The sequence below is a fragment of the Chaetodon auriga genome, chromosome 1 (assembly GCF_051107435.1).
Source record: "Chaetodon auriga isolate fChaAug3 chromosome 1, fChaAug3.hap1, whole genome shotgun sequence".
Classification (NCBI taxonomy): domain Eukaryota; kingdom Metazoa; phylum Chordata; class Actinopteri; order Chaetodontiformes; family Chaetodontidae; genus Chaetodon; species Chaetodon auriga.
Window position 1 is genome coordinate 33388915 of NC_135074.1, and position 21086 is coordinate 33410000.

At 46.0% G+C, this 21086-nt stretch overlaps 2 protein-coding genes across 2 annotated transcripts; both read left to right on the top strand.

Annotated features, from left to right (window-relative positions):
* The first annotated feature begins 8962 nt into the window (after positions 1-8962).
* LOC143325736 (chymotrypsin B-like) lies at positions 8963-11339 on the top strand. The gene is made up of 7 exons (XM_076739032.1): positions 8963-9014; positions 9468-9571; positions 9707-9786; positions 10355-10436; positions 10510-10690; positions 10830-10963; positions 11178-11339. The coding sequence occupies exons 1-7, from the start codon at positions 8963-8965 to the stop codon at positions 11337-11339; spliced, it is 795 nt and encodes a 264-aa protein (XP_076595147.1).
* Positions 11340-18353: 7014 nt separating this feature from the next.
* On the top strand, positions 18354-20658 carry LOC143325746 (chymotrypsin B-like). The gene is made up of 7 exons (XM_076739044.1): positions 18354-18405; positions 18859-18962; positions 19104-19183; positions 19744-19825; positions 19899-20079; positions 20219-20352; positions 20497-20658. The coding sequence occupies exons 1-7, from the start codon at positions 18354-18356 to the stop codon at positions 20656-20658; spliced, it is 795 nt and encodes a 264-aa protein (XP_076595159.1).
* The last annotated feature ends 428 nt before the right edge of the window (positions 20659-21086 follow it).

Consider the following 21086-nt stretch of genomic DNA (forward strand, 5'->3'; position numbering starts at 1 on the left):
AAGCTCTTGAACAGTTTTGCAGTGGTCCTCAGGAGTTAGTGTCACCTGTTTCCTGTGCGCAGGTAAGCACATCACTACAGTAACCTGCAACAAGGGAATGCACTTTAGATTTCATTTCAGCGGCCATGAATAAAGTGCTTTTTTCTTAAGGAGGGCTTTTAAAGTTATTTTTAAATTAAGGGTCCTGTGGTGTTTTATCTAATTTCGCTGTTTAAACTGGTGAACTTCAGGAAGGTCAAAAAACATCCTGATTATGAAGATGTGGAAATTTTGTTAGGAATCATTTCCTACAGGTGGCAAATTATGAATGTAAGCAAGACATATCTGTCTGTCTGCAGAACATTTGAAAATGGAAATACAACATTTGAAATTCAACATTTGAAAATGGAAATACAACCCCATTTCCAAAAAAAAAAAAAAAAAGCTGGCAAGCTGTGTAAAATGTAAATAAAATCAGGATGCGATGGTTTGCACTGAAACTCCACATTTAACTGAACATAGCACAAAGATGACATGTCAAATGTTGAAACTGAGAAATTTAATGGTTTTTGAAAACTATTTCCTCATTTGGGCAGTGGCAACATGTGAAATGCTAAAAGAAAACAGCTGGTGGATCATCTTCCACTTAATCAGGTTACCTGGAAACAGGTGAGTCACATGATTTGGTATAAAAAGAGCATCTCAAAGAAGCCGAGTCTGAAGTAAAGATGGGGAGAAATTCACTGCTCTGTGACAGACTGAGCTGGAAAACAGTGCAACAGTTTAAGAGGAACAGAAAGACAAACAGACAGACAGACAGATAGACAGATAAGACTTTATTGATCCCACACCGGGGAAATTTAGTCGTTACAGCCAGCAGGTTACAGAAAGCAGGCACCGAGGCATAAGAGGTCAAAAAATACAGAGTAGAAAAAAAAATATGTCTATGTACATTTTTACAGATTATTAAAAAAAAATAGTAAATGCCAAATAATCCTACTGCCAAAAAGTACTGTTGCTAGTAGTCTTATGAGAAAAACTAACTACTGACATGACGTGTTGTATTGCACTTGAGAAAACTATTGTACTTGAGAAATACTGGGTCTATGCATATGCACAATATATACAGTTTATAAGAATACTGTTGCCAATATGGATAATAAGTAGTGTAGTGTGCACAGTTGGGAGAAATACACAATTTACAAATTGCACCAGGTGAAATGTATAAATGTGAGCAGATATTAGCCTTAGAGCAGATATTAACATTGAATAGAAGTGCAAATCAAAAACAAGGTTTATGATGTAGGATTGAGAAAGAAGCATCATCACAGAGCTTCAGAATCAGAATCAGAATCAGAATCAGAAAAAGCTTTATTGCCAAGTACGCTTTTACACATACGAGGAATTTGTTGCGGTGAAATTGGTGCATGACACATCTACTAAAATAAGAGCACAAAATATAACAATTTAAATATATACAGTATACACAAGTCTGTTTTTTGTTGTTTGCTATTTTCTGGAAACACAGTCTGTTTTTCAGAAAGAAGTCCAAGTTGAGCGTTAATGTAACGCATAGAGTTGTATTTATGTCAGTGTGACAGATGAGTCCGAGGTGGAGTGTGAAGAGTGTCGGGGGGGTTCCGGGCCTTGTTGATCAGGCTGACAGCAGACGGGAAAAAACTGTTCTTGTGGCGTGAGGTCTTGGCAGCCTCCTGCCAGAGGGGAGTGACTCAAAGAGTTTGTGTCCGGTGTGAGAGGGATCAGCCACAATCTTTTCTGCACGCCTCAGGGTCCTGGAGGTCCTGAAGAGATGGGAGATTGCAGCCAATCACCTTCTCTGCAGACCGAATGACACGCTGCAGTCTGCCCTTGTCCTTGGCGGTGGCAGCAGCGTACCAGACAGTGATGGAGGAGGTGAGGATGGACTCAATGATGGCTGTGTAGAAGTGCACCATCATTGTCTTTGGCAGGCTGAATTTCTTCAGCTGCCGTAGGAAGTACATCCTCTGCTGTGCTTTCCTGATGAGGGAGCTGATGTTTGGCTCCCACTTGAGGTCCTGGGAGATGATAGTTCCCAGGAAGCGGAAAGATGGGGGCGGGTGAGGCTGAGTTCTTCCTGTTGTCCACAACCATCTCCACTGTCTTTAGAGCATTGAGCTCCAGGTTGTTCTGGTTGCACCAGGTCACCAGATGGTCAACCTCCCACCTGTAGGCGGACTCGTCGCCATCAGAGATGAGTCCGATGAGGGTGGTGTCGTCCGCAAACTTCAGGAGCTTGACAGACTGGTGACTGGAGGTGCAGCTGTTTGTGTACAGGGAGAAGAGCAGAGGAGAAAGAACACAGCCCTGGGGGGATCCGGTGCTGATGGTCTTAACGTCGGAGACGTGTTTCCCCAGCTTCACGCACTGTTTCCTGTCAGACAGGAAGTCTGTGATCCACCTGCAGGTGGCGTCAGGCCCGCTCAGCTGGGAGAGCTTCTCCTGAAGCAGAGTTGGGATGATGGTGTTGAAGGCAGAGCTGAAATCCACAAACAGGATCCTAGCGTAGGTTCCTGCGGAGTCCAGGTGCTGGAGGATGAAGTGGAGGGCCAAGTTGACTGCATCGTCTACAGACCTGTTGGCTCTGTAGGCAAACTGCAGGGGGTCCAGGAGAGGGTCAGTGATGTCTCTGAGGTGTGAGAGCACAAGGCGCTCAAAGGACTTCATGACCACAGAGGTCAGGGCGACGGGTCTGAAGTCATTAAGTCCTGTGGTCCTTGGCTTCTTGGGAACAGGGATGATGGTTGAAGACTTGAAGCAGGCTGGCACGTGACATGTCTCCAGTGAGGTGTTAAAAATGTCTGTGAACACTGGAGACAGCTGATCAGCGCAGTGCTTCAAGGCAGATGGGGAGACAGAATCCGGTCCAGCTGCTTTCCGGGGGTTCTGTCTCCTGAAGAGTCTGTTGACGTCCCTTTCATGGATGGAAAGAGTCGTCACTGAGTTGAGTGGGGAGGGGGAGGGGGGGGGGGCCTTTAAGGTGGGCCTTGGTGGAGGTGACTGGAGCTGGAGCTGTTCGGAGGTGTCGTGGGGGATGGTTGCTGGACTGTCCCTTTGTCTTTCAAAGCAGCAGTGGAACTGGTTCAGGTTGTTGGCTAGGTACCGATCGTTGATGGAGTGGGGGGCTTTAGGCTTGTAGTTTGTGATCTGCCTGAGCCCTTTCCAGACAGACGCAGAGTCGTTAGCTGAGAATTGGTGTTGGAGCTTCTCAGAGTACAGCCGTTGAGCCTCTTTCACCGCCTTGCTAAACTTGTACTTCGACTCTTTGTATCTGTCTTTGTCCCCACTCCTGAAGGCCTCTTCCTTTGCCAACCTTAGCTGCCTGAGTTGGGCTGTGAACCAGGGTTTGTCATTGTTGTAACTCACCCTGGTGCGTGATGGAACACAGCAGTCCTCACAGAAGCTGATGTAGGATGTCACAGCCTCCGTGTACTCATCCAGACTGTTGGTAGCAGTCCTGAACACATCCCAGTCAGTAAAGTCCAAACACGCCTGGAGATCCTCCACAGCCTCGCTGGTCCACTTCCTTGATGTCCTCACTACAGGTTTGCAGAGCTTTAGTTTCTGCCTGTACGCAGGAATCAGGTGTACCATGACGTGGTCAGAGTGGCCCAGTGCAGCACGGGGGACAGCGTGATAAGCATCCCTGACTGTGGTGTAACAGTGATCCAGAATGTTCTCCTCTCTGGTCGGGCAACATCATCACATGGTGCTGGAGTTAAACAGTCACAGCTGTTGGATGAAGGACCTGTGGTAACTTCTTCCTTACAGACTGGATGCAGCAGTCTGTTAGTGAAGGAGCTGCTTAAGCCCCCCTCCGTCTCATGCAGGGGGTGGGATGGGTTGTCCATGATCGATGTCAGCTTGGCTAACGTCCTCCTCTCATCCACTTCCTCAATGTTGTCCAGAGGACAGTCCAGGACAGAGCCAGCTCTCCTGAGCAGTTTGTTAATCCTGTCCCTCTCAGAGCTTCCACAGCCCCAGCAGACCACTGCATAGAAGACTGCAGATGCCACCACAGAGCCATAAAATGTTTTTAACAGTGTCCTACAAACTCCGAAAGACCTCAATCTTCTTAGAAGGTGCAGAGATCTTTGTCCCCTCCTGTACAGGACATCTGTGTTGTTTGTCCAGTCCAGTTTTATGTTGAGGTGAACACCCAGGTGTTTGTAATCCCCCACAATCTCACTGTCCAAGCCCTGGATGTTCACTGGTGTAGTCTGTGGTTCATTCCTTCAGAAATCAATTACCATCTCCTTCTCCTATGTGTATATGTTCAGTCCACACCAGTTGATGAAGATGGATGAATTAATCCCCCTGTGATACACGTCCAAGAATGGCTGTATCATCAGAGGACTTCTGGATGGCATGGTGGAACAGTGCTAACACTGTCGCCTCACAGCTAGAAGGTCCCGGGTTCGATTCCCATGTAGGCGCTGAGGGCGTGTCCTCCACCATGCCTTTGGTGCCTGCTGCCCCTTATCTCGAGGAAAGGGGCCTTTCTGTGTGGAGTTTGCATGTTCACCTGGAGGATCTTCTAAAACCTTTTGTCTCCTCTAAACCCCCCCTCTAAAAATATGCATGAAGATCACCACCTGACCAATGATGAAGACAAAGAAAATGTAGTGTTCTATATACTGTGTGACAAATAAAGGGGATTGTCCCTCTGATTTCTTTCTTTATCAGAGGATTACTGGATGTGGCAGCTGTTGGTGTTGTGTCTGAACTCTGATGTGTAGAGGGTGAAGAGGAAAGGGGAGAGCACTGTCCCCTGTGGAGCCCCTGTGCTGCAAACTACCACATCAGACACGCAGTTGCAAAGCCTCACATACTGTGGTCTGTTTGTGAGGTAGTCAATGGACTTAATTACCCATACCTCACCACATGCAATTTTCAATTTTTCCATGAGCAGTATTATTTTTATACCCCCTTTTTGCACAGAATGTACACACACATAGCTGTTTTTTTTAATTTCATGTCTCGTATTTTTTCTCTTCTATGTCTCTCTCTTTTTTTTAATTTGTACTAACTGTTTCACATCATACTTTCCACCCCCACATCCTGGTAATTACCCTAATGTCAGGTGTTTACATTACATACAGTGCTACATGCTCATGCTAATACTTTACCACACAAATGCACCTGTAAAGACAGACATAAAAGACATCATATTTCAAACAAAATGATGATGTCACTTACCCAAAATTCGACATGATTTGACCTCAGCTTCACATTCTCTTTATGTGGCATACTCTCGTTATCACGTGAGCTACTGTATGATTCATTTCAGGTCTATCACATGAGGTGAAGTGTCCTCCTGACCTCTGCAGGTGGCCGTGAATATTTTATCTGTCATGAAACAGGTTTTAGTGTTTGTTCATTGACGACAAATTCACATCATCAACTATTCTTCGTTATTTATCTGGAACGACTCACATCGCTGATTTATTTTGGATTGATCAGGACTACGGAATTGGTCGACCTGACTCTCAGCGACCAATCCCTGACCTCCTCCACCTGACTCTCAGTGGCCAGTCATTAAGCAGCTGCAGAGGAGGGCAGCGGCTCTTCAGCTGCTGATCCTTCAGTTTTTCCCAGAAGGTCTCACAGTGATTGTCTGTCAGTTTGTTATCTCCAGGGCCGATGACGGAAACTTAATCCTTCGTCAGTCTGTGTGACAGATGTTTTCTTGTTATCCAGATTCAGGTTTGAATCGTTTATAGTTTTATAGTTTAGTAAAAAGTGTATCGGTCCTCAAAAACACAATCATCCAGAATCCATGGAGACGTGTTAGCAGAGCTCCTATGTTGATTAAACCAAGCAGATTAGATTTACACAGCAGGACATGTAAAGACTGATCACAGCCTAAACTATCATGACACTTGAAATGATTCTGGTCCTTAAAAGTAATCAAAAAATATATAAGTAAGATATAAGATATGTATGGGTGGCACGGTGGCACAGCAGGTAGTGTGCGTGCCTCACAGCAAGAAGGTCGTCGGCCGGTCGGTCGGGCAGGGCCTTTCTGTGTGAAGTTTGCTTCCCGTGCATGCATGAGTTGTCTCCGGGCACTCCGGCTTTCTCCCACAGACCAAAAACATGCTCATTAGGTTAATTGGTGACTCTAAAAACAAATTGTCCATAGGTGTGAGTGTGAGCGTGAATGGTTGTCTGTCTCTATATGTTGCCCTGCAATCAAGTGGTGACCGGTTCAGGGTGTACCCCGCCTCTCGCCCATTGACAGCCGGGATAAGCCCCCCACAACCCCGAAAGGGACAGTCGGTATAAAAGATGGATGGATAAGATATGTATATACAGAACATAATTTGGGCATATATTACAATAGATGCCCATCAATACATTTCAGAATGAAAATGTATTTTTTACTTCACTTTAAATACTTTAACTTAAATGCAATACGTTTTACAACCCCCCTGAATCAGAAAAAGCTTTATTGCCAAGTATGCTTTTACACATACGAGGAATTTGTAGTGTCTGTAGTGTCTTTTGTGTCTTTTCACATTTGACATTGTAACCTGAAAATCTTAACGTCAATTTCGGTTGTTTGTGTTCCATAAATCATCCCAGTTTGTTGGCTGTGCGGAGTGTGTTATCAGTGTGTCGACACCCTGTCACACATTAACACAGCTGCTGACTGGACAGTATGTGCTGCCTCTACATACATCTGTATGTGTGTGTGTGTGTGTGTGTGTGTGTATAGTACACAAACATGCGTGAACAGTCGTCACTGTTCACCTTGATGGCAGCTTTGCTCTCTGTTGTCGTTCTCTCAGCAGCTTCATGCCGTCGTCACCTGGAATGATTCTCAGGTAACAGAAGTTCATTGGTGGAATTTCTGTCCTCCTTAATGCGTTTGAAAGCATCAGTTGTGTTGTGCAGAGGTGGCAGTGGTATACAGTCAATAGCACATTCAGCTGCAGTAATAAACCATATTATGACAAAAAGCACTCAAATAAGTCAAGAGAAACAACATCCATCATCACTTTAAGACATGAAGGTCGACAGTCAGGAATCTGTCTGCAGGTGCAGTCCCAAAAACCATTAAAGGCTCTCATGAAGCTGGTTCTCATGAGGACTGATCCAGGACAGAAGACCAGGGGGTCCCTCTGCTGGTTCATCACAGTCAGCAGCTTCTGAAATCAGCACTTGACAGCAGCTCAGATTAAAGCTGCACAGAGTTCAAGCAGCAGACACATTTCAACATCCGCTGATGGAGGAGACTGAGTGAATCAGGTCTTCATGGTCCAACTGCACACGCTGGGATGAATTAGAGAGAAGTGAGTGAATAAAGTTTATACAGACGCTGCTTTACATTCATTCAAACACATCACATGAAGAAAGACAGGGACTCCCGTCAGGGACGAATCTGATCTGACAGCAGCAACAACCACAAGAGTGAGAATTGAAGCTGATCATGTGGAGGTCTGCAGCCTCTCCTCCTTTTCCCTTCTGTGCTCCTGTGTGTCCTCCTCCTTTTGTCTCCTGTCTGTCTGTCCCTGTCTGGTTTCCAGCCAGTGTCCGTCGAATCCTCTGTCTACCTGCGTTGTAACAACCAAGACCGAGAAGATGGCTCACCACCCTTTTGGCGGTTTGTCTGCGACTTGCCTTCCTCACCTTCTTTGTGTGTCTGTGCTCATGCCCTAAACGCACACCTGTCGTCGTCTGCGCCCTGCCAGTCTGCTCTCACTGAACAAACCGGACCCGTCACTTCCTGGACTCAGTCTCTCTGGATTCTCTGCCTCATCTGGATTCACCTTTTACACATTCTTTGAATATCCATTAAACTGTTAACCTTCCATCAGTCCCCCGTCTTCTCTGTCTGAATGTGGTATTTTGGTCCTAAATACTCTGAAACCTAGAACAGATCCGACAGAATGTGAAGTGTTATGTCTGCATGGAACTAGGATTATTAAAAGGATGAGAAAAAGCAGGGAGGTTTTATGTTTTTGTGAAAGTGTCAAAAGACGAAAGCCTTCAAGAAGCTTCATGAAAACCTGTTGGCTGTGTTTTTGTCAGAGAATGAGAAGTCACTCAGTTCTCCTGGCTGTGACTCATTGAACTCTTTGTTAGGAAACAGAAACAACTCCATCTGGCAGAGATCACGTTTGAGTTTTACTCGTCTTCATACTTCTAAGTTTACAGCAATCTTATTCATTTTATCAGTCAACAGAAAATATGTCTGTGAGGCCTCCTGAACACTGTTTTTAACATGAGGAATCTATTTTTCCAGTCACAAAATGTTGATACTGTGTGAGTAAAATGTTCACTGACTACATATTTCCTGTGTTTTCTAACTAAATATCAGCTGCTCGTGGCCCCAGCATAGATTCCCTGTGTTTAGTCACTCACAGCTCGGTAGAAACTTCACTCTTTCATAGAGGAAGTGGATAAAAATGACCCGGATCACAAACAATAACAACATACTCTCATCAGAATTCTGCATACATTCTGCATGTTGGCGTGACTTTACATCATGAACCAGGTCCAAAACTCAACATTTCCTCTGACTTTGACTGAAGCTGAATTCTGTGGTCAGCAATGCGCCCTGATGTTGCTTCTCTTCATTTCAGCAGCCTCACGTTCACGTCTGCACACAAGATGTCAGACATCTGACTCTTCATCAAGATACATCCTGACAGATCTGGGATCTGTGAAGTTAAATAAACTTCATTTTGGATAATAACAACATGGTTGGTTGCTCTCTGTGTGTAGCAGTCATCCACATGATTTTTCAGCCAATCAGAGAGCTGGAGCTCAGGGCGTGTGACTCCTGAGAACACCGTTGTCGCCTCAGGACTGATAAGCAGCTGACAACTGAGCTGGACAAATTACGAACGGCTCTGATTGGCTGAGGGCCAGCAGGGTTCAGGGATAAAACAGCAGCACAGTCCTTCAACGCATCATCATCATCGTCATCATCACCATGGCCTTCCTCTGGGTCGTCTCCTGCCTCGCCCTTGTCAGCGCCGCCTATGGTGAGATGCAAAGTTTGAATGGGTTTTTAGATGGTTGGAAATGAGCGGCTCTGAACTGTGATTCCGAATCAACTCCGTTTGTGAATATTTGAATCTATAAAACATCAAGAAAATGAGTCCAAAGTAACGTCTTCAGATTGTGACTGAAAATCAACATGAGGTTTTTCTTCCCGGATGAAACTTTCTACATATTCAGTTCAGGCAGGTCAGACAGTAATAACACCAAAGGCTGCAGTTTGAACAGCTGAGCTTCATTTTCAGATAATTAGCTTCCTCAGGGCTCAGGAGGGTTTCATCCACGTCTTCTTCATGTCTTCCTCACGTGTCTGCAGTTCAGTCATGCTGAGTCACAGAGCATCACAGTGGCAATCAGCACAGAGCTGAGACAACAGGAAGGTTGAGGCCCAAACAGCACAGCGGTCTTTTAACGTCTGTTTCCTGTTATCCTCTCAGGCTGCGGTACCCCAGCCATCCCCCCCCAGGTGAGCGGCTACGCCCGCATCGTCAATGGTGAGGAGGCGGTGCCTCACTCCTGGCCCTGGCAGGTGTCTCTGCAGGTGAGTCAGCTGACCTCAACAAACACTAACAGCTCATGGTGACGTTGTTGTTGTTCTTCTTCTTCTCCTTCTTCTTCTCCTTCTTCTTCTTCTTCTTCTTCTTCTGTGACTGAGTTCAGTTTGTTTTTCTCTCAGCAATCCAACGGCTTCCACTTCTGTGGAGGATCTCTGATCAATGAGAACTGGGTGGTGACTGCCGCTCACTGCAACGTCAGGTCAGTTCAACGCAGCACGGCACAACTCTGCCTGTGGCTTTCAGCCCATTGGCTCCTTCTGAAGACGCAACAAACTCCTCACAAATACAAAGTTTCATGTTTAAGAGCTTCAGCTGTTAGACATAGAGGATCTGTAGGGACTAGATTCGGGGTGGATGAATCCACATGTGGTGCTTTAGTGAGTGAGTGAGTGAGTGTGTGTGTGTGTGTGTGTGTGTGTGTGTGTGTGTCAGAATAAACTACAGTGTGTGTGTGTTCATGTGATGAAGGAAGAACAGTGAGGCTGATGAGTTTTCATGGAGCTCAGAGGAAGAAGATCCATCGGGTGTGACTCATAAACACTGAACCGTTAGCAGTTAGCATTCACTGCTGGTGTAATTTCATGGGACTTGATGACAAGACGAAAACCACCTTTTTACAGTGGTTTACATCATTTACAGCTGAACCGAACGATGTTCGATGAACACGTTCATGTTTTAAAGAAACAGACAAAACAGGATGTTTCTTTATGTGATGTGTGATTTGTGTGAACCGGCCCTTTAAAGCCCTGCTTCCTGTTTCCTGTCAGGACCTACCACCGTGTGATTGCTGGAGAGCATAATAAGGGCTACGGCTCCAACGAAGACGTCCAGGTGCTGAAGCCTGCCAAGGTGAGAACCGCCCATCAGCCACTCAGCTGTCAGAACACGCCATTATCCGCCACCAACCTCTTCTCCTCCCCAGGTGTTCACCCACCCCCAGTGGAACCCCCGCACCATCAACAATGACATCACCCTCATCAAACTGGCCACCCCCGCCCGCCTGGGCACCAACGTGTCTCCCGTCTGTCTCGCTGAGTCCACCGACGTCTTCGCTGCTGGAATGACCTGTGTCACCTCTGGCTGGGGTCTGACCCGCTACAACGGTGAGACTTTCTCAAACGAGCTCCACTGTCCTCTTTGAAGAGCTCTTTGTGGTCTAAAAGGATTTACTCCAGACTCTAGAATACTTTTCATTTGAAAGGGGAGGAGGAAGCATGTTTGAGTGTTTTGTGTCTCCCATAGCTCCCAGTACTCCCAGCTTGTTGCAACAGGCCGCCCTCCCCCTGCTGTCCAACCAGCAGTGCAAGAAACACTGGGGCAGCAACATTTCTGATGTCATGATCTGTGCTGGAGGAGCCGGAGCCTCTTCCTGCATGGCGAGTTCCCACCTCCTTACCTGTCTCACCTGTCACACCTGTCTGATCTGTCACACCTGTCTCTCCTGTCTCACTCAGAATAATTTGCATTTTTTTTTCTGTTAGTTACAAATTCTGTTTTATTTTAATCTTTTTCATCTTTGTTTCTGAATTTATCAGACTTTTTCCTCCTTGTCCTTCTTGGTTGTTGATTTCGTTGTTTCTTGTTTTTCAGGGCGACTCTGGCGGTCCTCTGGTCTGTCAGAAGGATGACGCCTGGACTCTGGTTGGTATCGTCTCCTGGGGAAGCAGCCGTTGCTCCACTTCCACTCCTGGCGTCTATGCCCGTGTCACCGAGCTCCGTGGCTGGGTGGACCAGATCCTCGCCGCCAACTAAATGCTCAGTCGCTACGCCGCTATGACCAAGGCAACCCAAAGAGCCCCCGACCCCCAACCCTGCTGTTAGTGACCAATGAATGATAATAAAAAAACTGAACTTCACCAACTTTGTGTCCTTTGAATTTGTGTCCTTTCAGCAGAATCCTCTCAATTTAATTACTCACACTGCTGAGAGCAGTGAGCAGACAGCAGGGGGCGCTCTCGTAATCAGTGTCAGTATACATTTACAAGAATGATACCATTTCCTGACTGATGACCTCACTTTACACTGAAACTGTGCATGAAACATTCAACACCAGTAGGTTCTTTCTAATGAGTCAAAGGATGAGACGTAGAAAACAAACATGATGCAAAGATACGATCAATAAATAAAAGTATGAAAATAAAACTGAAATCAGGTGGAGATGATGCACAGCACCAGCAGTGATGGAAACAAAGGTGAAATACCAATGAATGTGGAATAATAAATCACTTTTTCTCTTATTCCTCAGTTTGACCATGACAATAAAGTTGAGTCTAATCTAATCTTGACTGATGTGAAGACAGAAATCATATGACAGCGTTTCGCTTTCTCTCAACTCAAAACACCAGAAGAAACCCAAGTTCCCAGATGTGCTGGCTTCCACCATCTGATCATCCAGAACATGACAAAGTGTTGCCAGGACCTGCAGAGCATTCCACCAACACATTGTCTGCACTTGGACCATTCCCCTGACGCCTCTCACCTTGATAACCATTTTATCTGATAATGCTCTTGTTTTTGTAAATAAGTTACAAAAAAGTTATTTTGGGTCTGCCTTTTTATTTCTACACTTCCTTTTGTGTTTAAGTAATGTTACAGTAAAAAGTATTCATTCAAGTTCCCTGATATGGGAAAATGTCTTACTTGATTTTCAAAGGTGGTTGAGGCAACTGATGCTGCACACCTGAGCCACTACGGAGGAGGTTCTGTTGACAGTTTCAGATTTAAATTGGCTGTAAAAAAGCTCCACCATTTCATTTCCTCAAGATGTTCTCCATGAGCAGCTGAGGGAACACGTTATATCTGGTGACCTGCTGAGCTGTTCGTCAGTCTTATCAGTGAATGAAGCACCAACTGTGGCCATCTGTTGTGGGTTTTTTTGCCACAGGAACCTTTAGAATGTCTAAACCTGTTGCATCATGTTTAAAGTGTAAGTGTTACGGATTATGCCAGATGTTTTTGGGATTGACCCAAAGATGCAGACCAGAGAGGTAGTTATAAGAAGAACACAATTTATTTAGAATAAATAATGAACAACAAAAGGCGCACTCAAAAAGAGTGGAGAAAAATATTAAGGGAGCTCCATTGCAATGGGTCTGAAGCAAGGCACACACTGACGCGGCAGGCAGGCAAAATCATGGAACACACGATCATGCCAGGAGACAGGAATCAAGATTCAGGAACAATCCGGCAACAGGTAAAAGATCAAGATGTCATTTAAGTAGACAAAGACAAACTGATTTAGATAATCCCTAAGGACATCATTAATCAGGGCCTGAAATCCCACAGGAGTGTTGGTGAGGCCAAAGGGCATCACCAGATACTCGAAGTGGCTGAGGGGCATCCCCCTCTTGATGCGGATGAGATGGTATGCGTTGCATAGATCGAGTTTATTGAAGATGGTAGCTTCCTGCAGGGAGTCAAAAGCAGAATTAATGAGAGGCAGCAGGTATTTATTCTTCATGGTGATTTGATTTAAGCTCCTGAAGTCAATGCATGGCCTAAGAGTCTTATCTTTCTTTTCCACAAAAAAGAAACCTGCCTCCAGAGGCGAAGAAGAGGGGCGAATAATACCAGCCACCAGAGAGTCCTTGATATATTGCTCCATCGCCTCACGCTCCTGGCACACCAGGCTACAGAGTCGGCTGATGGGCAGGGGCGCACCCGGGAGGAGGTCGATGGAACAGTCATAGGACTCATGAGGAGGAAGTAACAGTGGACGCTTCTTGCTGAACGGTTCCTGGAGATCATGGTAGTCGGCAGGAACGGAGGAAAGTGGCTGCGCTGCTGGGAGCCCCACCTGCAGGAGGGAGGGCTGAACAGAGACAGAGTGAGTGACACTGGGAACCCCACCCCAAAATTTTCCCCTGAGCCCAGTTGATCTGCGGGTCATGGAGCCATAACCACGGATGTCCTAAGACACAAGAGGCATGTGGAGATTGGATGAGGATGAAGGAAATTTCCTCATGATGATTACCAGATATAATCATCTTGATAGGGGTGGTGCGATGAGTTACCTCCATCATGATTTTCCCATTCAAAGCGTAGGCTCTCACCGGCTTCTCCAGCCCCCCCAACTGACAGCCAGCTTTCATGGTGAACCTCTTGTCCAACAGGTTATTCTCCGCACCCGAGTCAACAAGAGCTAAGACAGAATGAACCTCCTCCTTCAAATAGACAGAAACTTGTACTTGAAATTTGCTTCTAACTGGGGATTTAACATTTTAAATAGCACTTTCGCTTGCTCTGAACCAAACGAGCGTGGTCGTTGGCGAAAAACCATACTGCATTGCAACAAATACCCACGGCACTTACTGCGAGTTCTGTCGAATGGTTCGGGATTAGAAATCTGTTCTTCTGAAAGCGGAGGTTCGGGGGCGACGGCCTGGGGAGCTATCTGCTGCATAATCGAGCTTGTGAGCTGAGCCATGTGGCGTGAGAGCTTGGCCACCTGAGACGCCATATGCTGATTAGACTCATAGTGAGCCTGGAATAATTACTCATGCCAACTGAGTAATACACCGTGGATCGTGACGGCTTTCTTAACTGGATCTGCTGGGTCCATACTGGCCGGATTGTTCTGTTACAGTTTATGCCAGATGGTTTGATTGGACCCAAAGATGCAGACCAGAGAGGTAGTTATTATAAGAACACAATGTATCACAACGGTAGGGATCTACTTTGTTAAACCAGGTTTTCTTCAACAGACATTAAAAGGATCGTTCGGCATGTCATTTGACTCTTCTTCAGCTCTAAATGGACCAATCATGTGCCGCCTATCTCAGTGAAGGGTTAGGAACAGTTCCATGAAGAATACAAATGGCTATTACAGCAAAAGGAAACACTGCAAATAAGACTAGAGATGAACTCAGCAGAAACTGCTGATTTTGTGAATTCATAAATTGAAGTATTTATTTTAAAACTCAGTCACTGTCAGTGCCTCCTGTTTATTTCTGATGTGTTGACAACTCGTTCTGGAGCTCTTACTGTTACAATCCTGCAGATTTGTCTGTTTCCTTGTGTTTTCCTTTTTCCCTTTCCCCAGTGTTAGAGTTTGTCTGTCTGTCTCCCCTGTCTGTCTAGCTAGGTGTGTCTCTACACCTGGCCAACTCCGCCTTTACAGGAGCCCACCTGATGCGCATGACGCTGATTAGGCACAGGTTAAAAGGAGAGAGCGCTCTCCTACCTCGTGTGTTCCATGATTTTGCCTGCCTGCCGTGTCAGTGTGTGCCTTGCTTCAGACCTGTCGCAATGGAGCTCCCTTAGTTTTTTCCCTCCACTCCTTTTGAGTGCACCTTTTGTTGTTCATTATTTATTGTAAACAAATTGGAGGAGGTGAGGTGGCCGAGGATGATGGGATATGAGAGGTAGAGGGAGAAGAAGAGGGAAGGGTGCTGGAGGGATGCATGTGCTCAGGTTGATTGTGAAGTTTGGGAGAAAACGAGGAGAGGGTGAGATTTGAAATGAGGAGAGCCTAATAAAATTTGATACGACCTGGCCTTCAGAGGGCTGATGTGGAAGGCTGGGCTTCTTTGGCTGCAAGATGCGCCATGACGTCATCAGCGACAGCATGGACGTGCCACCGGGAACCCGGAAGTGCTCCACATGCTCGTATTTGTTCCGTCAGTGGGTTGAAAAGTTTGTGTTTCTTTCCGGAACAGTGAAGAGGATTGGGGGGTGAGGGGTGAAGGTTTGGGGGGATGGAAGGAGGGGTGAATAGATTCATTGCATCACCTCTTCTTTTCACATCACTGTCAGTGTTTGAACTGAGGAGACAAACTGCCGTCATTCTGAAAGAGGAATGTTTCCTCATTGTGGCTTCGTGACCGGTTTCGGTCACGAAGCCATGAAGCTCGACAGTTCAGGTCTGTGATCCTCAACCTACTATAGTTAGAAAACTTCATTTAAAGAAACTTAATCCTTTGTTAACATCTGTGTGACAGATGTTGTCTTGTTTTTCAGGTTCAGGTTTGAATCGTTTATAGTTTCATAGTTTAGTAAAAAGTGTATCGGTCCTCAAAAAGAGCATCATTCAGAATCCATGGAGACGTGTTAGCAGAGCTCCTTTGTTGATTAAACCAAGCAGATTAGATTTACACAGCAGGACATCATTGAAAGACTGATAACAGCATAAACTATCACGACACTTGAAATGATTCAGGTCCCTAAAAGTTATCAAAAAATGGACCTTTAAAGCATTTGGCTGATTCCTAGAACGTTGAATTACAGAAATTACAGTTGAGACAACATGAGATCATTTTGTAAGATATAAGATATGTATATACAAAACAAAATATGTCTTTTCACATTTGACATTGTAACCTGAAAATCTAAATGTCAATTTTGGGACCAAAATCTGAGGGGGGGGGGGGGGGGGTTCCATAAATCATCCCACATTTCACCATTCAAACAGTTTGTTGGCTGTGCGGAGTGTGTTATCAGTGTGTCGACACCCTGTCACACATTAACACAGCTGCTGACTGGACAGTATGTGCTGCCTCTACATACATCTGTATGTGTGTGTGTGTGTGTGTGTGTGTGTGTGTATAGTACACAAACATGCGTGAACAGTCGTCACTGTTCACCTTGATGGCAGCTTTGCTCTCTGTTGTCGTTCTCTCAGCAGCTTCATGCCGTCGTCACCTGGAATGATTCTCAGGTAACAGAAGTTCATTGGTGGAATTTCTGTCCTCCTTAATGCGTTTGAAAGCATCAGTTGTGTTGTGCAGAGGTGGCAGTGGTATACAGTCAATAGCACATTCAGCTGCAGTAATAATCCATATTATGACAAAAAGCACTCAAATAAGTCAAGAGAAACAACATCCATCATCACTTTAAGACATGAAGGTCGACAGTCAGGAATCTGTCTGCAGGTGCAGTCCCAAAAACCATTAAAGGCTCTCATGAAGCTGGTTTTCATGAGGACTGATCCAGGACAGAAGACCAGGGGGTCCCTCTGCTGGTTCATCACAGTCAGCAGCTTCTGAAATCAGCACTTGACAGCAGCTCAGATTAAAGCTGCACAGAGTTCAAGCAGCAGACACATTTCAACATCCGCTGATGGAGGAGACTGAGTGAATCAGGTCTTCATGGTCCAACTGCACACGCTGGGATGAATTAGAGAGAAGTGAGTGAATAAAGTTTATACAGACGCTGCTTTACATTCATTCAAACACATCACATGAAGAAAGACAGGGACTCCCGTCAGGGACGAATCTGATCTGACAGCAGCAACAACCACAAGAGTGAGAATTGAAGCTGATCATGTGGAGGTCTGCAGCCTCTCCTCCTTTTCCCTTCTGTGCTCCTGTGTGTCCTCCTCCTTTTGTCTCCTGTCTGTCTGTCCCTGTCTGGTTTCCAGCCAGTGTCCGTCGAATCCTCTGTCTACCTGCGTTGTAACAACCAAGACCGAGAAGATGGCTCACCACCCTTTTGGCGGTTTGTCTGCGACTTGCCTTCCTCACCTTCTTTGTGTGTCTGTGCTCATGCGCTAAACGCACACCTGTCGTCGTCTGCGCCCTGCCAGTCTGCTCTCACTGAACAAACCGGACCCGTCACTTCCTGGACTCAGTCTCTCTGGATTCTCTGCCTCATCTGGATTCACCTTTTACACATTCTTTGAATATCCATTAAACTGTTAACCTTCCATCAGTCCCCCGTCTTCTCTGTCTGAATGTGGTATTTTGGTCCTAAATACTCTGAAACCTAGAACAGATCCGACAGAATGTGAAGTGTTATGTCTGCATGGAACTAGGATTATTAAAAGGATGAGAAAAAGCAGGGAGGTTTTATGTTTTTGTGAAAGTGTCAAAAGACGAAAGCCTTCAAGAAGCTTCATGAAAACCTGTTGGCTGTGTTTTTGTCAGAGAATGAGAAGTCACTCAGTTCTCCTGGCTGTGACTCATTGAACTCTTTGTTAGGAAACAGAAACAACTCCATCTGGCAGAGATCACGTTTGAGTTTTACTCGTCTTCATACTTCTAAGTTTACAGCAATCTTATTCATTTTATCAGTCAACAGAAAATATGTCTGTGAGGCCTCCTGAACACTGTTTTTAACATGAGGAATCTATTTTTCCAGTCACAAAATGTTGATACTGTGTGAGTAAAATGTTCACTGACTACATATTTCCTGTGTTTTCTAACTAAATATCAGCTGCTCGTGGCCCCAGCATAGATTCCCTGTGTTTAGTCACTCACAGCTCGGTAGAAACTTCACTCTTTCATAGAGGAAGTGGATAAAAATGACCCGGATCACAAACAATAACATACTCTCATCAGAATTCTGCATACATTCTGCATGTTGGCGTGACTTTACATCATGAACCAGGTCCAAAACTCAACATTTCCTCTGACTTTGACTGAAGCTGAATTCTGTGGTCAGCTATGCGCCCTGATGTTGCTTCTCTTCATTTCAGCAGCCTCACGTTCACGTCTGCACACAAGATGTCAGACATCTGACTCTTCATCAAGATACATCCTGACAGATCTGGGATCTGTGAAGTTAAATAAACTTCATTTTGGATAATAACAACATGGTTGGTTGCTCTCTGTGTGTAGCAGTCATCCACATGATTTTTCAGCCAATCAGAGAGCTGGAGCTCAGGGCGTGTGACTCCTGAGAACACCGTTGTCGCCTCAGGACTGATAAGCAGCTGACAACTGAGCTGGACAAATTACGAACGGCTCTGATTGGCTGAGGGCCAGCAGGGTTCAGGGATAAAACAGCAGCACAGTCCTTCAACGCATCATCATCATCGTCATCATCACCATGGCCTTCCTCTGGGTCGTCTCCTGCCTCGCCCTCATCAGCGCCGCCTATGGTGAGATGCAAAGTTTGAATGGGTTTTTAGATGGTTGGAAATGAGCAGCTCTGAACTGTGATTCCGAATCAACTCCGTTTGTGAATATTTGAATCTATAAAACATCAAGAAAATGAGTCCAAAGTAACGTCTTCAGATTGTGACTGAAAATCAACATGAGGTTTTTCTTCCCGGATGAAACTTTCTACATATTCAGTTCAGGCAGGTCAGACAGTAATAACACCAAAGGCTGCAGTTTGAACAGCTGAGCTTCATTTTCAGATAATTAGCTTCCTCAGGGCTCAGGAGGGTTTCATCCACGTCTTCTTCATGTCTTCCTCACGTGTCTGCAGTTCAGTCATGCTGAGTCACAGAGCATCACAGTGGCAATCAGCACAGAGCTGAGACAACAGGAAGGTTGAGGCCCAAACAGCACAGCGGTCTTTTAACATCTGTTTCCTGTTATCCTCTCAGGCTGCGGTACCCCAGCCATCCCCCCCCAGGTGAGCGGCTACGCCCGCATCGTCAATGGTGAGGAGGCGGTGCCTCACTCCTGGCCCTGGCAGGTGTCTCTGCAGGTGAGTCAGCTGACCTCAACAAACACTAACAGCTCATGGTGACGTTGTTGTTGTTCTTCTTCTTCTCCTTCTTCTTCTCCTTCTTCTTCTTCTTCTTCTTCGTCTTCTTCTGTGACTGAGTTCAGTTTGTTTTTCTCTCAGCAATCCAACGGCTTCCACTTCTGTGGAGGATCTCTGATCAATGAGAACTGGGTGGTGACTGCCGCTCACTGCAACGTCAGGTCAGTTCAACGCAGCACGGCACAACTCTGCCTGTGGCTTTCAGCCCATTGGCTCCTTCTGAAGACGCAACAAACTCCTCACAAATACAAAGTTTCATGTTTAAGAGCTTCAGCTGTTAGACATAGAGGATCTGTAGGGACTAGATTCGGGGTGGATGAATCCACATGTGGTGCTTTAGTGAGTGAGTGAGTGAGTGTGTGTGTGTGTGTGTGTGTGTGTGTCAGAATAAACTACAGTGTGTGTGTGTTCATGTGATGAAGGAAGAACAGTGAGGCTGATGAGTTTTCATGGAGCTCAGAGGAAGAAGATCCATCGGGTGTGACTCATAAACACTGAACTGTTAGCAGTTAGCATTCACTGCTGGTGTAATTTCATGGGACTTGATGACAAGACGAAAACCACCTTTTTACAGTGGTTTACATCATTTACAGCTGAACCGAACGATGTTCGATGAACACGTTCATGTTTTAAAGAAACAGACAAAACAGGATGTTTCTTTATGTGATGTGTGATTTGTGTGAACCGGCCCTTTAAAGCCCTGCTTCCTGTTTCCTGTCAGGACCTACCACCGTGTGATTGCTGGAGAGCATAATAAGGGCTACGGCTCCAACGAAGACGTCCAGGTGCTGAAGCCTGCCAAGGTGAGAACCGCCCATCAGCCACTCAGCTGTCAGAACACGCCATTATCCGCCACCAACCTCTTCTCCTCCCCAGGTGTTCACCCACCCCCAGTGGAACCCCCGCACCATCAACAATGACATCACCCTCATCAAACTGGCCACCCCCGCCCGCCTGGGCACCAACGTGTCTCCCGTCTGTCTCGCTGAGTCCACCGACGTCTTCGCTGCTGGAATGACCTGTGTCACCTCTGGCTGGGGTCTGACCCGGTACAACGGTGAGACTTTCTCAAACGAGCTCCACTGTCCTCTTTGAAGAGCTCTTTGTGGTCTAAAAGGATTTACTCCAGACTCTAGAATACTTTTCATTTGAAAGGGGAGGAGGAAGCATGTTTGAGTGTTTTGTGTCTCCCATAGCTCCCAGTACTCCCAGCTTGTTGCAGCAGGCCGCCCTCCCCCTGCTGTCCAACCAGCAGTGCAAGAAACACTGGGGCAGCAACATTTCTGATGTCATGATCTGTGCTGGAGGAGCCGGAGCCACTTCCTGCATGGTGAGTTCCCACCTCCTTACCTGTCTCACCTGTCTGATCTGTCTCACCTGTCACACCTGTCTCACCTGTCACACCTGTCTCACTCCTTTTCCTTTTCCTCCTTGTCCTTCTTGGTTGTTGATTTCGTTGTTTCTTGTTTTTCAGGGCGACTCTGGCGGTCCTCTGGTCTGTCAGAAGGATGACGCCTGGACTCTGGTTGGTATCGTCTCCTGGGGAAGCAGCCGTTGCTCCACTTCCACTCCTGCCGTCTATGCCCGTGTCACCGAGCTCCGTGGCTGGGTGGACCAGATCCTCGCCGCCAACTAAATGCTCAGTCGCTACGCCGCTATGACCAAGGCAACCCAAAGAGCCCCCGACCCCCGACCCCCGACCCCCAACCCTGCTGTTAGTGACCAATGAATGATAATAAAAAAACTGAACTTCACCAACTTTGTGTCCTTTGAATTTGTGTCCTTTCAGCAGAATCCTCTCAATTTATTCACTCACAGTGCTGAGAGCAGTGAGCAGACAGCAGGGGGCGCTCTCGTAATGACAAAACAAACACCGTCCATCAGTGTCAGTATACATTTACAAGAATGATACCATTTCCTGACTGATGACCTCACTTTACACTGAAACTGTGCATGAAACATTCAACACCAGTAGGTTCTTTCTAATGAGTCAAAGGATGAGACGTAGAAAATAAACATGATGCAAAGATACGATCAATAAATAAAAGTATGAAAATAAAACTG

Coding starts and splice junctions, on each gene's coding strand:
- LOC143325736 (XM_076739032.1), top strand. CDS start 8,963: ATGGCCTTCCTCTGGGTCGTCTCCTGCCTCGCCCTTGTCAGCGCCGCC. Junction 9,572..9,706: donor CCTGGCAGGTGTCTCTGCAG/GTGAGTCAGCTG, acceptor TTTTTCTCTCAG/CAATCCAACGGCTTCCACTT. Junction 10,691..10,829: donor GGGTCTGACCCGCTACAACG/GTGAGACTTTCT, acceptor TGTCTCCCATAG/CTCCCAGTACTCCCAGCTTG.
- LOC143325746 (XM_076739044.1), top strand. CDS start 18,354: ATGGCCTTCCTCTGGGTCGTCTCCTGCCTCGCCCTCATCAGCGCCGCC. Junction 20,080..20,218: donor GGGTCTGACCCGGTACAACG/GTGAGACTTTCT, acceptor TGTCTCCCATAG/CTCCCAGTACTCCCAGCTTG. Junction 20,353..20,496: donor CCGGAGCCACTTCCTGCATG/GTGAGTTCCCAC, acceptor CTTGTTTTTCAG/GGCGACTCTGGCGGTCCTCT.